At 40.7% G+C, this 22,026-nt stretch overlaps 1 protein-coding gene across 3 annotated transcripts; it reads left to right on the plus strand.

Annotated features, from left to right (window-relative positions):
* Positions 1-5,856: 5,856 nt before the first annotated feature.
* On the plus strand, positions 5,857-21,322 carry LOC105044576 (DEAD-box ATP-dependent RNA helicase 1). Of its 3 annotated transcripts, XM_073257280.1 has the most exons (11): positions 6,935-7,246; positions 7,894-8,128; positions 9,505-9,759; positions 13,620-13,771; positions 13,993-14,170; positions 14,504-14,691; positions 16,668-16,872; positions 18,808-18,913; positions 18,995-19,171; positions 19,263-19,301; positions 20,834-21,322. In XM_073257280.1, exons 1-9 carry the CDS (start codon positions 7,134-7,136, stop codon positions 19,108-19,110), a joined length of 1,548 nt encoding a protein of 515 aa, XP_073113381.1. In that variant the 5' UTR covers positions 6,935-7,133; the 3' UTR covers positions 19,111-19,171; positions 19,263-19,301; positions 20,834-21,322. The 3 variants fall into 3 exon arrangements, with proteins under 3 accessions (XP_019706526.1, XP_073113381.1, XP_073113379.1); XM_019850967.2 differs by lacking the exons at positions 6,935-7,246; positions 19,263-19,301 and adding an exon at positions 5,857-6,198; XM_073257278.1 differs by lacking the exon at positions 19,263-19,301.
* Positions 21,323-22,026: the final 704 nt, after the last annotated feature.

Below are 22,026 nucleotides of genomic sequence, written 5' to 3' on the forward strand. Positions count from 1 at the left end.
AACAAGTGGTTCCATATGAATTGACAACTTATGTAGATGTGGTAAACAAAACACTGATAATTGAAAGGGAAGTCAATGAAGAACGCATGGAAAGAGAAAGAAAGCAAAGAAAGAGAGCAAAATCAAATGATACACAAGGGCAGAATAATAAAAACATCAAAAGATCAGCTAAGGGAGCAATAGATAATAAGAGTCAACAAATTGATGGTGAGCCGTGCTCCAGATGTGGCAAAAATCATGCAGACAAGGATTGCTATTGGAATACAGGTGCTTGTTTCAAATGTGGTCAGATGGATCATAAAATTGCTAGCTGTCCACTAAATACAGAAAATCAAGTTGGCCAAAGAACTTATGAAGGACAACATAAGGGTGGTGGACAGATTTCTAAAATCCAGGGAAGAGTTTATGCGCTTACTCAACAGAATCCACAGGCTTCCAATACAATGGTGACAGGTATGAAAAATTTCGAGGATGAAATTTCATTTTAGGGGTGAAGAATGTCATAGCCCAAAACCAAGCCTAATCCAGCAGACCCAAGCCCCCAAAAAAAAAAACAGAGGAATCAAACCGGGAAGAAGACTCCCGATAGGAGTCTTAGGGTCCGACGAGACCGGGCAAATCGGGAATCCTAGTACCGCTCATGTTAGGGCGAGGTTCTCCTCCTGTCCCTAGCATGACTGTGGGGGTACATAAGGGCGTTGTAGGACCTCTCCCTCCATCCGATCTAAGGAGAATCGGGCCTTCGACTTTGCTCATGTTAGGATGAGGTTCTCCTCCTGTCCCTAACATGGCTGTGGGGGCGTATGAGGGCGTTGTAGGACCTCTCCCCCCATCCGGTCTAAGGAGAATCGGGCCTTCGACTTTGCTCATGTTAGGACGAGGTTCTCCTCCTGTCCCTAACATGGCTGTGGGGGCACATAAGGGCATTGTAGGGCCTTTCCCCCATCCGGTCTAAGGAGAACCGGGCCTTCGACTTTGCTCATGTTAGGACGAGATTCTCCTCCCATTCCTAACATGGCCGTGGGGCACATAAGGGCCGTTATATGGGCCTCTCCCTCCGTCCGGTCTTAAAATAACATGACTTCCAACTTTGCTCATGTTAGGACGAGGTTCTCCTCCTGTTCCTAACATGGTCGTGGGGCACATAAGGACCGTTATATGGGCCTCTCCCCCTGTCCGGTCTTAAAATAATCGGACTTCCAACTTTGCTCATGTTAGGAAGAGGTTCTCCTCTTGTTCCTAACATGGCCGTGTTTTTGTGGTCTGAAGGGGTTACCCCCTGTCGTTACGAGTCCATGCCGAAAGAGAAAGATATGCAAATCTGAAAGGAATCTTGATTTAAAGCAAAGTCGTTAGTAATACATTTACAGGTTTTTCAAATCTCATAGTCGTAGAAGGTCTGCACCCCGTCGAGGTCCTCCAGAGATGGAGTTGATGATCTTGATTGGAGGTCGATCTCCGGGCTGCTCTTCCCTCCTCGACGGCTCAGGTTGCGGCAGGACCCTTGGCCGATCCTTTCTACCCTCAGACCGGCGTCGAATGAACCTGTCGAGCTGACCTCGTCTGATGAGCTCCTCGATCTCGTCTCAGAGTTGAATGTATTCCTCTGTGTCGTGGCCGTGGTCGCGATGGTAGAGGCAGAACTTGTTAGGATTGCACTTCCCGGGGTGTGTGCGCATCCTTTCCGACTTTGGGAGCTGCTCCTTGACCTGCATCAGCACCTGGGTTTCGATGCATTGAGGGGGGCATAGCTGCGGAATCTTCCTGGGGGAGAGCCCCACCGAACTCTACGGTCCAGGCTTCTCTGCCTGCGTGCTCGGGGAGGAGTCTGGGTGCGCTTGTGTCCGGGAGGAGTTCGAGAACATGGCCAAGCTTCATTCGGCCCTCTTTCAACTGCGGGCCTGCTGGAGTCGCTCGCCTGTCGCTCCTTCGCAGCCTCCTCATCCTTCAGCTTGAAGGCTTCCTCCGCTCGGGCATATCCTTCGGCCCGAGCCAGCAGATCGGCAAAGTCTCTAGGGTACTTCTTTTCCAGGGAGAAGAGGAGGTCATTCTTTTGAAGGCCGCTCTTTAAGGCGGCCATTACAACCGATTGGTCCAGGTTCTGAACCTCCAGGGCGGCGGCGTTGAAGCGGTTGATGTAAGCTCGGATGGATTCTTCCTCCTTTTGCTTGATGTTAATGAGGGACTCCGAACCTCGCCGGGGACGTCGGCTGCTGATGAAATGAGCCACAAACTGGTGACTCATCTGGTCAAAGGAGAAGATTGTATCCGACTTCAGTGTCGAGTATCAGTTCCTTGCTGCTTCTTTCAAGGTAGACGGGAAAGCTCGGCACAAGATGACGTCTGGCGCGCCATGGAGCAGCATCATGGTTCGGAAGGCCTCTAGGTGGTCGACCGGGTCTGAGGTCCCGTCGTAGCTCTCGAATTGGGAGAGCTTGAAGTTTGGCGGGATTGGTTCCTGCATGATCATTTAAGAAAAAGGAGGGTCAGTGCAAATGTCCTCACCGTAAGCAGTGGGAGCACGGCGGAGCTCTTCAATCCACCGGTTCATCTCCTGAAATCTCTGATCCAGGAGGTCCTCTCGATCGTGGGCCTCGAGGGTCTCCTGGTGGAGCGGAGGCAGGGACTCTCCGGGGGTTGAATCATGGTTGGACGGAGGACTCTCCACCTTCTGTTTTCCTTTTCTGGGAAAGACAGGGCGGCTGGCCCATGTGGCCCGCCCGGTCGTCGGATTCTGAAACTCCGGTGATGCTCTTTCCAACTGCACCGATGCCTGCGGCTGCTGCGGCTGCTGCTGCATGGCCTGCACTGCTTCAGTGAGGCCTTTGACCTGTTGAACCAGCAGATCAAACTGCTCCATGCCGACTGCTGTCGTCGGAGGAAGTGGAGCCTGGGAAACCGGAGATGAGGCCGAGGCTTGCGGAGCTCGCTGAGATCTGGCCATGGAGGCCGTTGATCGTCTGGTGGATGCCCTTAGGGGAGGCATCAGGTGGAGATCAGGCAGGCAACCGGAGGAGGAGATGTCGGAGAAGATGACCAGAGGTGGTCTCGTTGAGCGCTCCTTTAAGAACAAGGGTACTGCGAAGGCACACGGCCCTTCCTCTAGTGTCAATCCTATTGGTGCAAAAATCTGCCGGCATCGGAGAAGCTGGAGTCGAGGGAGTCGCGGTCGCCGCTGGGACCTGCAAAGAAAGTCTAAACCAGAGTTGGGGGTGCTCCGGCAAGACCCTCCGACGCTCAAGTCAGTTCTCTGCCTCAACAAGAATGGAGTGCTCGAACGAAAATTTTAGCAGAGTTTTGAGATAGAGATTAGAGCTTAGAGAATAACGTATATGGGGGTCTCCTTTTATAGGCGGAGGGCATAACAGATCGACAGTGACATCTGTAACCGCCTGATAGTGGGCCGTTCGGGGCCATGAGGAGTTTGTTACGGAGAGTAGTGGAGTGGAGTCGTGGCCATCGCCATAGCCTGCCACGTGGAGCCTATTGTGGAGAGTGGAGTGATGCTCGTTGTCGTGACTTGCCAGAGCATGATGTAGCCGTGTGGGATCCGTTATAGGAAGTGGAGCAGAGTCGTGGCCATTACTGTGGCCTGCCAGGGAGTCCAAGCCCGTCGGCCGAAGCTCGGTTGGGGTGTCTGATGGAGAGGGATAGCTCTCCGTCTAAGAGGAGCTCAGATGTTGCTGGCGAGCCTTCTATCATTGGGTGCCTTGGATGCTAGTACTGCAGGCGAAGGTCATCTGCTATAAAAGCTCGGTCAGGGGCTTTCTGTGGATGAAGCTCGGTTTCATGCAGAATCCGACAGAAGATCGACCGGCAGTGGATGTCGGATGGCGCTGGAGAGTTTCACCCACTGGAGGGGCCCGGCTGCTGGAGCCCGTGTGTCGTAGGAGTTCGTCTGGAATCTGTCCACTACAGAAGTTCGGTCGGAGTCTGGTTCCCGTGGAAGTCCGGATGGGGATCATTTGTTGAGGAAGCTCGATCGAAGCCTGCCTGCAATAGAAGTTCAGAAGGAATTCATTCACAATAGAAGCTCAGGTGGAGGCTTACAGTAGAAATCCGACGTGGATCGCTCGTAGTAGAAATTCGAAGTAGACCGCTTGTAGTGGTAGCTCAGAGTAGATCACTTGTAGTAGAAGCTCGGAGTAGATCGCTTGTGGTGGGGTCTCGGAGTCCGGCCCTTATAAGAATTCGGATGAGGTCTACCTGCAATAGGAGCTCAGGGCTGAAGTCCGGCTTCCGTAGGAGCTCGGATGAAGTCTACCTGTAGTAGGAGTTTGGGGAAGAAGTCCGGCTCCCGTAGGAGCTCGGATGAAATCCAGAAGGCGGTCGACCGTCGTAGAAACTTGGATGGAATCCGTCCGTCGTGGAGATCTGCTGTTGAAAAAGTTCGATCGCTGACGAACTGACGAAGTTCTAGAAGAAATTTGGATTGGGAGTCGATCGAATCCTGTTGGAAAAGATCTGGAAGAGGTCCGGAGAATGGTTGACCCTTGTAGGAGGTCGGCCGATAGTAGAATCCAGAGAGCACTTGGAGCAGCCTGATAGACGACCGAAGAAGCTTATCGCCGGAGAAGCCCGGGAGATGCGGCAGGAGTTCGTCCGTTGGGAGAAGCCGATCGACACTTGTGGAAGAAGCTGTGAGGGTTTATCCGTCGGCAGAACTTGGGAACATTGCGGAAACTCGACCGTCGGAGAGGTTCAGAAAGATGTCGCCCAAGGTCGGACGTCGGTAGGGTCCTGGGAGGGTTACTCCTGATACGAACTTCGGTTGGAGGGTATTTTATACCCAACATACATACATATACATACATATATATATATATATGTATGTATGTATGTATGTATATATGTGTGTGTGCGTGCGCACTGCATGCACTGCCTTCCAACCACATGTTCTGAGGTTTTCCTAAGTAAACCGATTCGAACCGCCTCTTTCTCGAGTCGCCCCCGGAGATGGTATATATATATATATGTATGTATGTATGTATGTATATGTGTGTGTGTGTGCGTGTGCGCGTGCGTGCGCACTGTATGCACTGCCTTCCAACCACATGTTCTGAGGTTTTCCTAAGTAAACCGATTCGAACCGCCTCTTTCTCGGGTCGCCCCCGGAGATGGTGCATCTCTTGAACTTGAAGGATTTATTATTTTCTCCCCGCCCACCTTGAACTCTAAATCCTTGTCCCGTAACAAGCCATCCAAAACCCCTATGCTGACTCAATCACCCCCATTCGATTATCCGAAGGAGTAGGAGATATGGAGGAGTCACAAGTGAAGCGCATTCCCCACTTGCCATGGATGCGAAACCCCATTGATATCAATCTTTTTGGAGAATGCTCCTTCAATCTCCTACCATGTCTTGATCCCTGATGCCCTCGCTTTATTTTTTCCTCATAATTTTTTTTCTTTTTCTTTGATTTTGACATCAATATAATTATTGCATGATGTGTCCACTTGTTTCTTCTCAACGTGATAGGCTGAGAGACTTTTGTGCCTTTTGGAGTGAAAATATGATTTTTATTAGTGAAAATTTAATATCCATAAACTTTTTCCTACTTATATTTATTGATTGATTTGAAATATTTGTTCCAATTGCATGCGTTCATGTATAATATGAGCTCGATGCATCCTACATTTTGAAGATCATCGATATGTTGTTAAAGTAAAAAAAACTCCGAGGCTTGAGATGCAAGTTACCATGGCAAACACGGATTTATGGTCGATCACATATGGCGGAGCGCGGGCTCAATGGATAGGGCGCCCGTGGTCCACTTGGAGAATCGGATCTCATTCGGATCCACCTTGTCAAGCTTCTTGACGGTATACATGTTGAGGTAGCAGTCACGGGACTTTGCATCGGTGGTGCCACCATCGCCACCGCCATCGTAGAGACAAAGGAGAAGGGTGGGGGTCGAGGAACCGAGGATGCCAGCCTTCGCGAGAGAGGAGTCGATAAGGGTTTTGCCGTTGAGAAAGAAGTAAAGGGAATCAAGGTTTAAGGTTGGGGAGAGGAAGGATTGGGGGACGAAGGAGAGCTTGAGGTGGTGCAGGGTGAGATCAGAGGCCGGGGTTAGGGCTGCGGAAGGGGGGTTTAGGTCAGAGGATCGGATGAAAACCCGGAGCTTCTTCTGAGATTTCATCTTTAGAGGTTTCTTCGTTCCCCTCCCAATCGATGGAGAAAAATTTCAGAATGAGGTATTTTAGCAACACCCTGATCTCTGAGATGAAGACCTACCCACACTGCCCAAGAAATCATTATTGCTTATCAAATTTGAATGTTATATAAAAGATTTTTTTAAAATTTGATAAATTGTATGCAATCCTTTTTTTGTAGGCTCCATTCCTGAAGGGCGAGAATCAAATCTAAAAAAGAATATACCTTAAAAAAAGAATAGCTATATGAACTTGCCAATTCATCTATAATAAATACCTATTTTAGACGTAGTGTGATCGAATTTATTATTACGGTTAATTAATGCTCCCGTACGATGTAATCTGTAGTATACTAATGGCTAGAAGATAAGAGAGTACTGTGTACTGATCGTTTGCTACTCCATCACCTTTCTGCTTAGTTGTATATAAAAAGGTGCAAATCATCTTTGGAGGTTAATTGTAGATTAGAGGAAGGTTTCAAATTTCTCACACATCCTTAACCTCCTTCTCAAGGAATATTGCTCTATTATCCTCCCTTTTAGTACGGTAGTAATTCGATTTTGGATTATCTATTTTCTTGTTAAAAATTTTTATTTTTTTTTGCTGTTGAAAATTAAGATATTCACTTGCGATTAGGATTTACAACGCTATCTGAGTTTTTTTTTTTTTTTTTTAATTGTTTTAATGCGCTGCCTTCCAAGGCATGTTCTGAAGTTTCCTGAGTAACCTTTTTATTTTCTTCCCTATTATTATTTTTTGGTTCTCGCTCTCCTTCTATGTCGTCTGACCGCATTTATTTTTTTCGGTTCGAACCGCCTCTGTGTCGGGTCGCCCCCGAGCCGCTACGTCTCGCGAACCCTAAGGTCTTGTTCTCTTCTCGCGACGCTGAACCCTAAACCCTTGTACCGTAATAAGCCATCCAAAACCCCTGCGTGGACTCGATCGCCCACGTTCGGTTATCCGGAGGAGTACGAGATATGGAGGACTCGCAGGCGAAGCGGGTTCCCCACTTGCCATGGATGCGAAACCCCGTCGATATCGATCTTTGTGAAGAATGTCCTGTCGGTCTCCTGCCATTTCTTGATCCCAGGTGCCCTCGCTTTATTTTCTCCTCATAATTTCTTTTTTTTTGCTCTTTGAGTGGGACGTCGATATCATTTTTGAACAATGTTCACTCGTTTCTTCTCAACGCGATAGGCTGAGAAGAAGTCTTTTTAGCTTATTATAGCGTGAATTTAGTGCTTGTTGGTGTAAAATTATGATTTTTATTGGTCAAAATTTGATATCTGCAAACTTTTCCCTACTTTTTATTAAGTGGGTGATTTGAAATATATGTTCCAATGCATGCATTCATGTATAACATGAACCCGATTCATGCTACGTTCTGAAGATCATCGATTTGTTGTCAAAGGAAAAAGAATTCCAGGGTTTGAGATGCAAGTTACCATAGCAAACAAGGATTTATGCTGGAAGAATGGTCTCCTGGTTAATGCAAAAAATAAGAAAGAAAGAAAGAGAGAGAAGGAAAGAAAGGTTAGGTTAGGCACCTGCAATGAAAGGGAAGCGGGAATAGATGTGTCTTGCTTGTGGTGAAGTTTATTTGGTACTGCTGAGATGCAATAGCTATTACATCCTTAATTTGCTGAGTATTGCATGTAGAAGCTATATATACTAAACAGAAAATAAACTCAATTTGCCCATATATGAATGATATTTCTCTATTTTCTGTATTTGTAGATTGGCGGAGGCTTTACAGAAAATAGGTATTCAGTCACTGTTTCCAGTGCAAGTAGCAGTGTGGCAAGAAACAATTGGACCCGGTGCTTTTGAGAGAGACATTTGTGTCAATTCGCCGACAGGAAGCGGCAAGACTCTGGCTTATGCTTTGCCTATTGTGCAGATGCTCTCAACTCAGAAGATAAGATGTTTGCGTGCATTAGTAGTTTTGCCTACTCGTGATTTAGCTATACAGGTACTTCAGAATGAATTCTGTTTATTGACAATATGTCTTTTGTAATAGCCACCTCCACTTTTATGTTATAACCACTTCTGTCAGAGCTGCCAATTCGGCTTAATTTGTGGAGTTTGTTAAGTGTTGTTCACGTGAGGCTCCCAAAGTAGCTCAAGAGCGAAACTGCTAAAGCTAGTTTGTTATATGCTGGTTGAAGCAGCTAGATCTTGCTTGATTTTCGGATTCCAACATTCATATTCTTGATTGCTTGTCTTGTAGACTAACATTATCCATGTAGAGTATATTTGGAAGGTAAACCCAACTTCATCACAGAAAACAATGGTAGGCCTTCAGATTATTGTTGTTTGTCAGTGATACGCTGGAGAGCAGAGTCTATTCAATGCATTCCTTCATCCAAAAAAATTTGCAACAATTTAATTTTATATTGTATTATGTCATTGACTATTTAGCAATAATATGTGGTTAGGAAATAGGGGTGTGCAAGTAAATTGATCAAACTGCAAAACTGACCCCAACCGCTAATTTTGGTTCAGTTTGGACATGTTCTTTTGAGATTCGATTGAAAAATTTTAGAAACCGAAAAATTTGGTTCAGTTTCAATTTCAATTTTGAAAACCCTGATTTAAACCGAATTGACCCATGGCATATGTGTATATATATATGAACCGCTGCTAGTCTACTTATATTTTGCCCTAGCCTCAAGGGTTCATTGCTTCTATATTTAGCCTATTCAGCCTATCCCATAAACAATCCATTTGGGACATCTCGTAAGCTGCCTATTTAGCATGGTTAGAAAAAATTAAAATGGATACCAACCCATTCAGCCGATTCCATAAGCTGCCTATTTGATATAAGCCAAATAGCCCACAACCCGATAAATCAAACAACCGAATCGAACTGATTTTTTTGGTTTGGTTTGAATCTGTTTTTCTATGTAATTGGTTCGGTTTTGGTTTGGTTTTAGAAAACCAATTCAAATTGCTTTGGTTTGAAAATTGACCTCAAATCAATCCGAATTGAACCATGCACACCCCTATTATGGAAATATTACGTTGCAATGGCAGTACAACTGCATAGGATGAGTCTTCGTGTTGTTTCTCCCACAACTTGCTGGATGTAATCCAGACTCAAAATCTGTAATATAGTTAGTCAATTTCATATGATCTTGGTGAAATGAATTAAGCAATGTTATTTTTGTCACTCATTTTTTCAATATATACATAAAGAGGAAATATATTTATGCATTACATGATTACATCTATTAAAGCCTTTCCTTGCTTGTGTATATCCTTGTCAAATTCTGTAAGAGAATCCCTTCTTTTTCTTATTTCATTTTTCATTTTAATGGCTACCTTTTCTCTTGTTATGTGGTTCAGGTTAAAGAAGTTTTTGCAGCTATTGCCCCTGCAGTAGGTCTGCGTGTAGGTTTAGCAGTTGGTCAATCATCACTTGCAGATGAAATTGCAGAGCTCATTAGGAGACCTAAGCTAGAGATGTGCTCATCATTTGATCCAGATGACATACAAATGGAGCCACAAACTTCAGTTGACATATTGGTGGCAACTCCAGGAAGGCTGATGGATCATATTAACACGACAAAGGGTTTTAGTCTGGAACATCTTTGTTATCTGGTAGATGGCTGTGGATCATCTTTTCTGCACTCGTTTTCTGTTCCTTTGTATCAGCTTTTGTATCTATTAGTGTACGTGTTATCTAGTTTATCTGAGTATATCTATGTGAGTCCTTTGTTTGCTGTCTTCTATCAAAATTTCTAATAGAACAAGGTGGTTTGCATTTGATAACAGTTTATGCTAGCTCTTCTTTCTTACCTTTAACATTCAAGGACCAGAAGAATGATATTTTGACAAGACTTTCTCTGCATAAGTGATGATGCAGATCAAGCGAGTTGAGCTTTGTTTCATATACTTAAAATTTTTGTGAGCTCTTTTATACGTTTTTTGCAGCATTCTTAGATTCCCCCCTGCCCCCCACCCCCACAACTGCACACAGACACTCACACAAAAATAAAAAAGAAAGAGAAACCATGGCCAGCTCTAGGGTGGAAATAGGCTGTAAGTCATTTTCAGGAGAAAAAGGAGAGTTTGGTGTTTCAGCATATATTTTGGCAGTTTAGGGCGTCTCATTTTTGTCCAGGGTGAGAAAAAAAGGTGGAAAGGAAAAAAGAAAAAGAGGAATGAAGAGATGAAGGACATAGATAAAGAGAAATAGATAAGCATTTGAAATCACTAAATGGCTACTCAAAAGTTTGGCCACTTAACTGGCAATTGCAATGAATGTGCTTCTTCATTTCATCAAGTAGTGAGTCTATTAGTTTGAAAATAACCTTTTTTAATGCTTCTGTCAGTGGATGAGGACAAGTTTAAATATAGGAAAGGATCCTCTGATTAACCAAAGGCTATAATTAGGTGGAAAAATGATGCCATCCTCTTTCTCTGAAAAAATTGTGATATATTTCTTTCACTTGTAAATATTCCAATAAAAAACCTTCTTGCATTAAATATTATGTTTTCATGAACCCTCATGTACAACATTCACTATTTCTTGGTACATATTTTTGACACTATGTTTTAGGAGGAGGTTGGTATATCAAATCATACCAACAGAGCAAGGACAATATTTGATTCAACTATGGAATGTGGTACCGCCCTGTACCGCCCTATACCGCCTGTACCGTACCATACCGGTACGTCATACCGAAGCGTACTCACATTACCGTACCGTATCGAACCGCATACCGACATTAAATAGAATTTCACTGGTATGGGGTTCGATACCGGTACGGCGAACTTCGGATTCAACCTTTTAGCCTTTAAAAACTCACTGAAAGTTGTACATGGGTTTGTAAGGATAGTTTATTAAAAGAACAAGAGTTTGGTAATTATTTTGTTTTTTTTTTTGGTTTTTTTTTTTCTTTTTGGTTTGGGGGGGTGGGGGTGGGGGTGGGGGGTTGTTCTCATCCTAAATAAGGCATGTGTGCTGCAATGAATTTTCAGAATGGTGAAATGTTTTGGATGTTTTCACATTTCTCCTTTTTTTTTTTAAAAAAAAAATGATATGGTGGCACTCCACATTTGCATATGTGTTGGGCCTATGGGCTTGACATTTTCCCTTCTCACAATTGGAGGCTTGATTGGGCTCCACCTTCAATTTCTCATCTCTGATATCTGATTCAAAAGAAAATCTGCACTTATAAATCAGATAATGGCAATTTTGATTTAGATGAGACATAACCATTCCTGTTGGTGCGGACACCAGAGCCATCAAAAATCGGCAACATGATTTAAGTTCGATTTGGATCGAAGAAGCCTCATTAGATTGATTTTACTTCAGTTATTTATTTTCAGTCAATAAATTTTTAATGCATTTAGCTTTGGATCCATAGGGCCATACTTGGATTTGTCCACGTCATCTTTGGAACCACCACTCTCCACATGCCAAGAGAAGAAATATGCATGCCAGCATGTGCCGTGTTCATACCAAGTTGTGTCAAGCATCAAACACCTACATGGAGTTCCATTTCTTCCTTAGAATTTCTTAAGAGTTCTTGGCTACTTATTTTGTTGAAGGCTGATTTCTTTCCCATGGTAGATTATAATGCTTTACTTTTTTGTGGAGGGTTGATTTCTTCTTTGTAAAAGATAAGAGATTCCTAAACAAACAGGACCCTTAGAGTCTTATATAAATCCTTGTATCTTCCATGAAAAAGACAATGAATGATTTTGCAAACTCCACAAATACTTGTGTCAATCGCTCCGAGAGGGAGAGGGTGTGAGACCCAAAATCGCCCCATAAGGGGAGGGTGTGAGGCCCACTTTCTATCCTACTCCTACTTAAGATCCAGTGTTCCTGCGACTCTGATCGACTCCACCATCTACCCACGCAAGCCTATTCCGTCAAGAGAAGATCTGTCTCCTCCAGAATTTTCATCTGTCGTGCTGAGAGAAGGAGTGATTTCTTATTCTATAGATCATATACTGTCAAGGACCTTCGTTCCTTAACAGTTGATCTTTGATTTTTTTTTAATTCGATGTTGGTAAAGACCTAGTTCTTTATCGATGGATCTGTTTGGTTAAAAGATTAAGAGCCCTAATCAGAGTAGTTTCTTAACTACCACAATCCGGATTCTTATCATCTTCTTGGATTTTCTCACGGATTTAATGTTTTATTTTCTCTCGTTCCATTTTTATTTCTTTTTGCATTTACTCGTGAGCATGTTTAATTTCTTCTATCTGTTTATGAAATTCTCTATTACTAGTTGTTTACTGATCTCTCGAATGGCATTCATCTGTATCATTTAGATTGATCTCGCTTTAGTCTCGTATCAATCAATCACGCCTCCTGAGCAGAGTATAGGCAACTATACTGTCTGTCCTGGAATAATGAGCCTCTGGCTGGACGTGATTTGTTGTTGATGAACAGAAGAGAGTTTGATCATTAGGATTGATTTTTTTTCTCTCTTCTTTAGGGTTGTCCCGCATCACCTGCCTACCTATTGTAGAAGAAAGAAACATTCACCAGAGAAGTAAACCTCCTTCCTACGTTCGCTCTCAAATTTAATTTCAGAAATCTAATCTCAGGGGAAGGATTCACGGTTTGTAAAGTAACTTAACATTGCCATTTGGAATTATTGAACCAATAGATGTAATGGGATTAGAGCTAATGTATTCATGGCTTACTTGATAGTGGATGGTTTCGGCTTAGTGTCTCTCTGCTACCAAAAACCAGCAGCATTGATACATGTTGACTCGATTTCTGCCAATTCCTTTCCCTCATAACTCTATCCATCTTTCTGCATTAGTTATGAGTGAATACGTAAATAACATTTCTTTTCACATTCTTTTGATGTTGAGGAGCTACCTTGGATTCGATCTTTTGATTTGTTGTACCTACTCGATTAGGTGCCTTCATGGACAATCTCCTTCTTGCTATTAATTCAATTCATGGGAGCAATGAAAAGATACCTTTTATCATTGGCATCTTGTATTGCACCCTTTGTCAGACCTACATCAGCCAGATGAATATATTGAATCCCCTTCATTCACAAATTCTATTTTCAATTACTCAAAGATTACATGAACTTCTCTTATTATTTGATGGATCTTGTATTTCTACAGTTACCTGTCATGTTAAGCAATTATTCCTGCACCTATATATCATTTCAGAAATGCCCTTCGTGGCAACATGGTGTTGTGGCGCTACCATTTTCTTTATCTTAGTTTAGTCTTAAATACAAGCATATCACATGGATCCTTGCTTCTTCTGAAAGATGAAGTACCAAGATATATGCAAAGCATTTAACTATTATCTTTAAGATGATATTGTTTCTTTATCAGTGTATTTAGCTTGTTTTAATATTTTAAGTGATTGACATGTCAATTAAATTTCGCAATAATGTGTTGAAAGCTGACTTGTTTTCGTGTTATTTTCATTACATGTTTTGTGCTGAGTAGCCTATTTGTTGAATTTTCAGGTAGTTGATGAGACAGATCGATTGTTAAGGGAGGCATATCAGTCCTGGTTGCCAACTGTGATTCAGCTCACTTGTTCAAATGTGCAGGCATTATTTGACCATCCAAGACTTGGGCCCTTGATGTCTGGTTCCTTGACAACCATAAGGAGATCGTAATCCTACTTCCTCCTATCTGGCTTCAAACAATCTATAGAAATAAATCAGTATTAAGGCCCTAATAAAAGACTCAGTGTCCAGATTTTGACTTATATATAGTGTCTAGAACTCTTATCAAAATTCATATGTTGAGGGCTTCTTCCCAAGCTGAGCAGAATGATATTCATTTATTATTTTAAACTATTTTTCTAATTCAATGATATGTCTTTGAATGCAGTGGTGTTGAAAGGGGGTTTAAAGGTAAAAGTTACCCAAGGCTTGTAAAAATGATTCTCTCTGCTACACTGACTCAAGATCCAAGCAAGCTTTCTCAACTTGACTTGCATCATCCTTTGTTGTTGACAAGTGGGCAGAGGCGATACAAACTTCCTGAAAAACTGGAGTGTTACAAGCTGGTTTGTCCCATTTTAGGCTTTTGACAAAATCAGTAAACTCCTTGAGGAAAATCTATCTTTGAACATAAATCTGATTATAATTTTTTAACCTGCTGAGCATTATATATAGATTTCTTTTACTTTTGCTGTTTTCCAGCTAGTATGATTTTTGAATGAATGTCAACAGGGAAAGTGAAAATATCATTTCTGATTCAAATGCATTAGCTTAACAAAACATAACTTACTGAAATCTGAATCGTCTACAATGTTCTATTAGTGACGGAATTATTTTAGTTGTCTGTTTGATTACAGCTTTATTTTTTTATGTCTGACTCTTTTTTGGTGTATGTGTAGATTTGTAAATCAAAACTGAAGCCACTGTATCTAGTTGCTCTACTACAAGATTTGAGAGGGGAAAAGTGTATAGTATTTACGTCATCCGTAGAATCAACTCACAGGCTATGCACTTTACTAAATTTCTTTGGAGACTTGCCATGTAAAATTAGTGAATATTCACGTAGGCAGCATCAGTCTTTGCGAAGGTAAATGAGAAACTTGCGACTTAAATTTCCTCATGTAAGAAAAGAGGTTTTGTTGCTTTGATGCATTGTTCATCCCTCCATTGGACATGATTTGTCAAGAAAAATATCAGATAAATTATATATTTTTGCGAAGCATGATCTTTATAAAAAGGAAAAAAAAAAAAAGAAAAGAAAAGGACAACTTTCGACCTTGTTGAAGGCCATAGACCAAATACTGCAGTCACCAAACAAATCTTTTTGTCCATTCAATCATGTGGAATGGCTGGAAAATTAAAAGATTATGGGATGGCCATTTTGTTACCTAGTGGTCAAGTGACCTAGTGGTCAAGTGACATGCTGATTGGCAATTCTAGCTTGGCTAATCCATGTATAGGAGTATGACATTTGTTGTTTGGTTTTAACCCTTTTTCCAACATAGCAGAAAAAAGAGCATAGTCAGATCACATGCAGTACTTTATGTCACATTGTGCGTTGGATTGGTGAACTTGTTCTCATCCAAATTTATTAATTAGCAAGTTATTGAAGAACATCTTTGTGATGATGGATCTCTTCTGTAGATGGATAACCATTTCAATTTTCACATTATTTTGTAGATTTGTCTACATTACACTGTTAAATGAAAAAAAAAAAAAAAACTAAGAAAATAGTTTGAAAAGAATTGGGCACTCTAGATGTATAACATGAGAATAGTGAAGAAATTGAATGAAAGGTAGCTGAAGGAAATAGAGAATGTCAGGATCAAGTTATATGTGATGGTAAATTTTTTTTGGAAAAGGTCGGACAATTCCTTATTTTTTTCACCATATACTTTTGAAGGAGTTCAAATTATGACAATTTGAAACTGTATGCCCTTACACGAGTCAAACAATTGATGTGGAGCATTGGTAGTGTGATTGTATTTGACTCGTCTTACAAGACTGAGTGCCTGTGTGGACATTGGAAGATCTTAATGATCTGATTCTTCTGGTGGAGCCTCTTTGATTGAAGTTATGGCAAAAACGGGATTTTTGAAAGAGATCAGGGAGAGATTGGGAACTGGAGGAGTCACTGATCTCTCATTCTCAGGGATAAGGTAAATCACCTTGGAGAAATGATTACTTGTCCCTGAAAAATAGAATTAGTTCCGGATGTTGTGGCTGCCTCTACCTGTTTCTACCTCAGGGTTCCAATGATAGTTTCAAAATATAGGCCCTGTTGAACTGATAAGATCGTCTGACATCCAAACAGGCTCTAAACATCAAGATATAGAACTCTGTTGTACAAGTAGTCTAAATTTACAGAAGATGTTTTCTTGCCCTGTTGTCATCAGCATTTGATCCTTATATCCTTCAAAGGTAATTAAGATCACCCTGAACAGATGCCAAAGGACTCCCCATTGGGAGCGCTCCTCAATCTAAGTACTTACCACAAACATTGGCTGTACCTGACCTTGTCCAGCTAACCATTTTTATCATTACCAATTCACCATCTGATTATTTTATGAAAGCAGTTGTACAAGTGCATCCACTGGCATGCTTGGCCACTCTCACAAACATGCATACCTCAACATTTCTACAGGGTGCTTGTTAAAATTTTATTAATTAGAGCGCACTCTGCTTTTATAGTATAGGGCTTGCTGAACATTGTTATTTGCCCTATCAAGACAGGCTGTTCAGATCTATTTGCTTAACACGAATTTGACTGACCTTATGAAAGCACTGGCGTGAGCGCATTTTCACAGGCATGCATGCTTAGGCATGGTCACATACATATGCATATGTCAACATTTCAACTAGGTGCTTATATCCTTACCAACTTTATGGTGAAGGATTCCTGGAGCCCACACTGCATTGAGAGTATGGGTCTTGCTGAACAATGTCTTTTTCCTACATGACTTATTTGCTTGATGCGAATCTGACTGATTAGCTCAACAATTATTATATCAATCATTTTATGGAATCTATGTCATGATGGTGGATTTTTTTTTTCCCTTGCAGCAAAACATTGAAGGCCTTTAGGGAAGGGAAAATAGAAGTGCTTGTTGCCACAGATGCAATGACTCGAGGAATGGATGTTGAAGGAATAGCAAATGTTATCAATTATGATATGCCTGCTTATGTTAAGACATACATTCATCGAGCAGGCCGCACTGCAAGAGCAGGTCAGACTGGGCGTTGCTTTACTTTACTGCGAAAAGATGAGGTATACTTTTTCCCTGCACGATAACCTTCGAACTATTAAAAATAAAGTTTTTTAGGAAAGAGTTACTATGAAATATATTGATTCCATGAGTCGTTCTGCATCAAGAGGGATTTCGAGATAGGAACAGAGAGAAAAAGAGACAATGGGAAAGAGTATGCCTATCATGTTTACTAAATTGTTAGCAGCTGGTATGTGCTTTGCAAGTAGTGAAAGATAATGATTCGAACTGGATAGTTTCCATTGCATAATGCTTCTTACTATAATAATCTTCTGCGTTTACTTGGATGGCTGATTATATAGCCACTGCCGGCTCTCTATCATGATCCCACATTGGTCCTGTAGGTGTCTAGTTCTTTTGTTGTTTTAATAAATTTTCAAAGCTTCAGGAATCACCATGGAGGACCTGGCCTTTGATAGTAACTAGTAGTGAAGATCACATTGATGAAGCCTAAATTGACTTGATAAGAGGCTTTTCTTTGTATTTATGTAGTGATCATCTCATCATTCTTTGAAGAGATGCTTTTTGCCTGTCCGAAATATTTCATGTTGAAATTATATGGATGAGGCTACATTAAAACAAATTGAATTCAAATTTCTATGATTTGTTTAACTTGTAATTATTCTTGTATTCTCATCGAGAGCTTTTCGAATGCTGACCTATGTTTGGCATGCAAAATCATTTGTTATCTCTACAATTTTGTTTCATAACTAGTACATCACAACTATCTCATCACACTTTCCACAAAAAGAAGGGGTTTGATCATGTGAAGGTCAAGTTGGCATTGTCAGACTGCAACCCGCAATGCCTTTTCTCTATGTAATTCTACCAGTTAAGCGTCTAATATTTGACATACTCTAAGTAACAGAATTTTTATAATTTTGTAACCAGTTATTGTTGGTTGCTTTCACTTTCCCTTGTTAAGGAGATTGTTATCGAATATGAATCTTATGATGTCCATGTGACATAGATTATGATGAAAATCAATTGCCTCTTTTGATATGAATGGTTCTAAGCACCTTTAACTACTAATAATAATCTTGAAAAAGATTGATTTATATCATCCATACATTAAATATATAAATGCACAAGGGTTGGCTAAATGGATGAGCATACAGTCCAACACATTATAGTGACTCTCTGCAACAGTCTTTTGACCTGATGTCGACCTTATCTGAATTTGCTAAAATTCTTGATCAAGGTAACAAGATGAAGACCTGCCATAATGTAGTTGGCGGGAAGAACTTATTTTACCGGCCACAAGTGGGCTCATACTAACTGCCAACCCTCAAATACTTCCTTGAACTTGGGAGGGGTTAGATGAAGAAAGAAGAAGGAAAGTTTGGATACACAGCTGAGTTGACCGCTGTGAGGTGCAAAGTGCAAGCCTTTATTTTCATCTTCTTCTTCTTTTTTTTGGTGGGGGGGAGGGGGGAGTGGGGGGGGGGGTTAATGATGAGTAGCGCAGTTGAAACATAATTCCATGGACTATTAAGATGTATTTTGGAAGTTTTCCTTGACAGTGTTAGAAGCAAGAATATTAAAAGGGTGATGATCTCAAAATGTTTAATCTTTTCCAAGGGAGTTGTGTTCTAAAGGACCTCTTCAAACATCATTAGCAAGAGGATGCAAGGCTCGAGACTGCAGATCTGTGCGTACCAGATTTCGTTGTCAAACTGAAATTAAAAAAAAAAAAAAAATCCCGATGATGTTTCAATCTTGTGATTCTTTAGAGGAGGTTCTTTTGGTTGGGAAGAAGCTTACTCTAATGTAGTTTTTTCTTTATGATGGATTCTACACACTGTATTTTTAGTACAAATATTATGCGCTCTGCCACTACAAACATTTTAAAAGCATTAATGCATGCAAATATTGTGATGAAATTTTCTGCTTCTTTGTTTTGCCATGATCAAACATATTTGTTTTTGTTTTCTCAGATTAAACGTTTCAGTAAGATGCTTCGGAAGATAAACAATAATTCATGTAACCTTCACTCTTTGCCTGATGATTCAATAGAAGAGCTTCGCCCTATTTATTCTTCTGGTAACTTCAATGAACTTTTATTCCTTTTTGTAATATTTATTCTTTCTTTTTACCTCTCCTTTTTATTTGAAAATATAACAGCATTGGAAAAGTTGAAAGAATATGTGGAGTCAGAAACAGCGAGGAAATCTGGTATCAGTTCTAAGTCAGTAAGGTCCAGAGACAGAAAGAAAGGCAATGACAGAATGAAAGAATAGATGCATTATTTTAATGGAGATCCTTATCATAACAGCTACCAATACTCACAATCTTTAAATGGTGAGTTTTAGAGAGCTCTGCTTCTAACTAAACCTTTAACTCTTTCTCTAATTTATTAGTTGATTTTTGAATTTTCCTTTTGTGAATTCAGTTCCAAAACTTATTTCAAATCCGGGATAACTCCGAAATGGTCAGTTGCTACTTGCTTTTATCAACATTATCGTAGGGGAACCATGCATGCAATTTAGTAAAAGAAAATTACATTTGATCTGGCACCAGCAGCCCAAGGTTAAAGATATCAAATTTGCCGCCCATACTTTGAATGCTCAAGTCAAGCATTTTGTGATACATTGGCATGCATTACCTTAAAAGAAAAAGATTTCTGTAGAAGACTTTTAGCTTTTGATTCTTCCAATTTTCACCACATCAAATGTTGGTATAAACAATTAAGAAATTTCCTTCTTTATATTAGTAATACATATGTGATAAACATGCTTGGCACAGATACACGTCATGCATCATTACTCATAGGCCCCACTCGAGATTATCCTACCTCATAAAGATTTGTTTGCAGCCTAAAAGATGGTCAATGGTAGGCTCTGATTTTTCCATCTTCGGATCCTCCAACTACTTCTGGGGCACGTGTAATTTATTTTAAAACATGATCTCTCCTTAACTCCACACTTGCCAGAACTTTGCTTGGATTGTGTTATTCTAACCACAAATCACCTCATGACAGCAATTATGTTTCGACATGAACATGTTCATAACAATCATGGTTTTCCAGTACCATAAATATTTTTAGCAAACACAGAGAACTTAAATGAGACTATTCACTACTTGAGGTCAACTTTTTCTATCCTACATTTTTGTAGCTCTTAATTATTGTGTGTGTGGCCGTTATTTTATTTTGCAATTATTACAAGTAACCTGTAAGTTGTGCAACGAATTTAGACATCACTTTTAAGAAAACATAGGTGAGTTAAGGAAAAAGTTCCACTTCATTTTACTTATTTTCCAAAAAAGCATATATATCATATGTTTTTTTAAGGGTGGCAAAAATTGAGCTGGCCCAAAAAAAAAATCCAATCCGGCCCAACCTTATTTGGCTTAGGTTTGGGTCTAGAGGTTTTTAGTTCAGCACTGTAAATAGGTTCGCTATGGTTAAAGAGTTTAACCTGACTCGACTCAAGACGGTAGAAGTCTATTTAGGTCAAAATAGTTTTGGTTGGGTTCAGTCATGGTGTTGGACAAGAATTTTTGAGTGATTAATCTTTTTCTTTTTTGGGGTCAGTAATTGGTCTTTTTCGTGATATTGGTTGTTTAAATCAGTTTGAAAGTTAGCTAGTAAGAATTGTAATTTGATAGGTTAGCAAGGCTTATTGGGGATTTTAGTCATACAAAATAGATTGGGTTAGGGTCAAATGAGTGATCTGAAATGACCCATGGTGGGTACGGGTCAAGAGATCTGGACACGATTTTGGGTTAGTTCAGGTATGGGTCAAGTTTCGTATGTTTTTGTACTTGACCTGGGTAGCTATGTGTTATACATCCAGAAAATTTTTTGTTCTGATATTATACTGCAAAGACCTTCAACTTCTATGCTCATTTGGATTTTAAAGAACATATAAGTTTCGCTGGTATTAGAGTTCAAAATATTATATCACAAATTATTTCAATCTACAAATATACTGAAGCGTTTTGAATTTGGCTTGGGAACAGAACTGGAGTAGAATAAGACTTGATCATCAAGTCTTTAATCCTTATCTTGCTGGCATAGAAGCTTCCTCCTCCAGGTGCTTAAGATAAACTTTGACAGCTTTCTTGGAAATCTGAAACCTTTGTGAGTAGGTGTCATTGCGATTGTTATCCATCTCATCATTTCAAGTCCACTCAGAGCAGTAAACCTGTGACGAAGTCGAGGCAAAAAGCTTTTTTGTCTTGTAAGTGGTCCAGGGAGCCTTGGCGGAAGGTTCTTACTTCTAAAAGCGACTTCTTGAACTGCAATTTTGTGGTTAATGTAATTTGGCGCACCGGACCGGAAGCTTGCAAACATTTTTGACGCGAATCTTGGTGTTGCGAGAAGGTTTGAAGGAGATATGAGCCTGATAGAAGTTTTATATTGTATGAACCTGTAAAGGTCCAAGCTTCCTTCTTGTTATAATGTATATAAATTTCTATCAGTAAAATACATCGACCAATATTGGCTTATTCTTGTTCGCTTTTTATCTTTCCTTTTTGGCAGCGTGCTTTTTACTGGCAAATCCTGACACTAGGTTGCATTATTGCAATCTTTACTAAAAAAGAATTTGATGAATCTTGCAAATCCAAGAATTATTGTAAAATAAATCAACTTTCTTTCTGCATTGCTTCTCCAATCCTTGCCGTCATCTATTCCTCACTGCTATAGAATTTGAAAGTGCAGCTGATTCATAAGGTTGATATTGTTTCTTCCTTTGTTATCATCCATTCTCAGCTAGCAAATTTGGCAAGGGGCTTCTTTCAGCGAGTTGTTGCTGTCTCCCCATGGCTCATGTTAATCTACTTCGTTCTGATGGTTTTTGGATGTATTGTGTAGAGTTGCGTGCATAGAGTTTTTGGAGGTTGTTGCATGGGTCGGTATTATTAGTTATGCTAAAGCACGAGGCTCATCGTTTTCGCTAAGTACTGAATTGTAAGCTGGCTTTTATTCAAGTGTCCATGTAGACAATATGTCAGCATTGGGTCTTCTCCGTAGCTCCTGTGCATTCACTTTCCCGTACATGGAACCATATCAAAGGATTTTCATACAACCCTTCCGTGGAACCCACGTCGGCTTCTCCTATTAAGTTCCTGAAAGCAGACTGTACATCGCCCCATACCCGGTGGGGAGAGGGCTAATTTGATTCCCTTTTCCAGGAAACTGGAGCCAGAGG

The sequence above is a fragment of the Elaeis guineensis genome, chromosome 5, assembly GCF_000442705.2.
Source record: "Elaeis guineensis isolate ETL-2024a chromosome 5, EG11, whole genome shotgun sequence".
NCBI lineage: Eukaryota > Viridiplantae > Streptophyta > Magnoliopsida > Arecales > Arecaceae > Elaeis > Elaeis guineensis.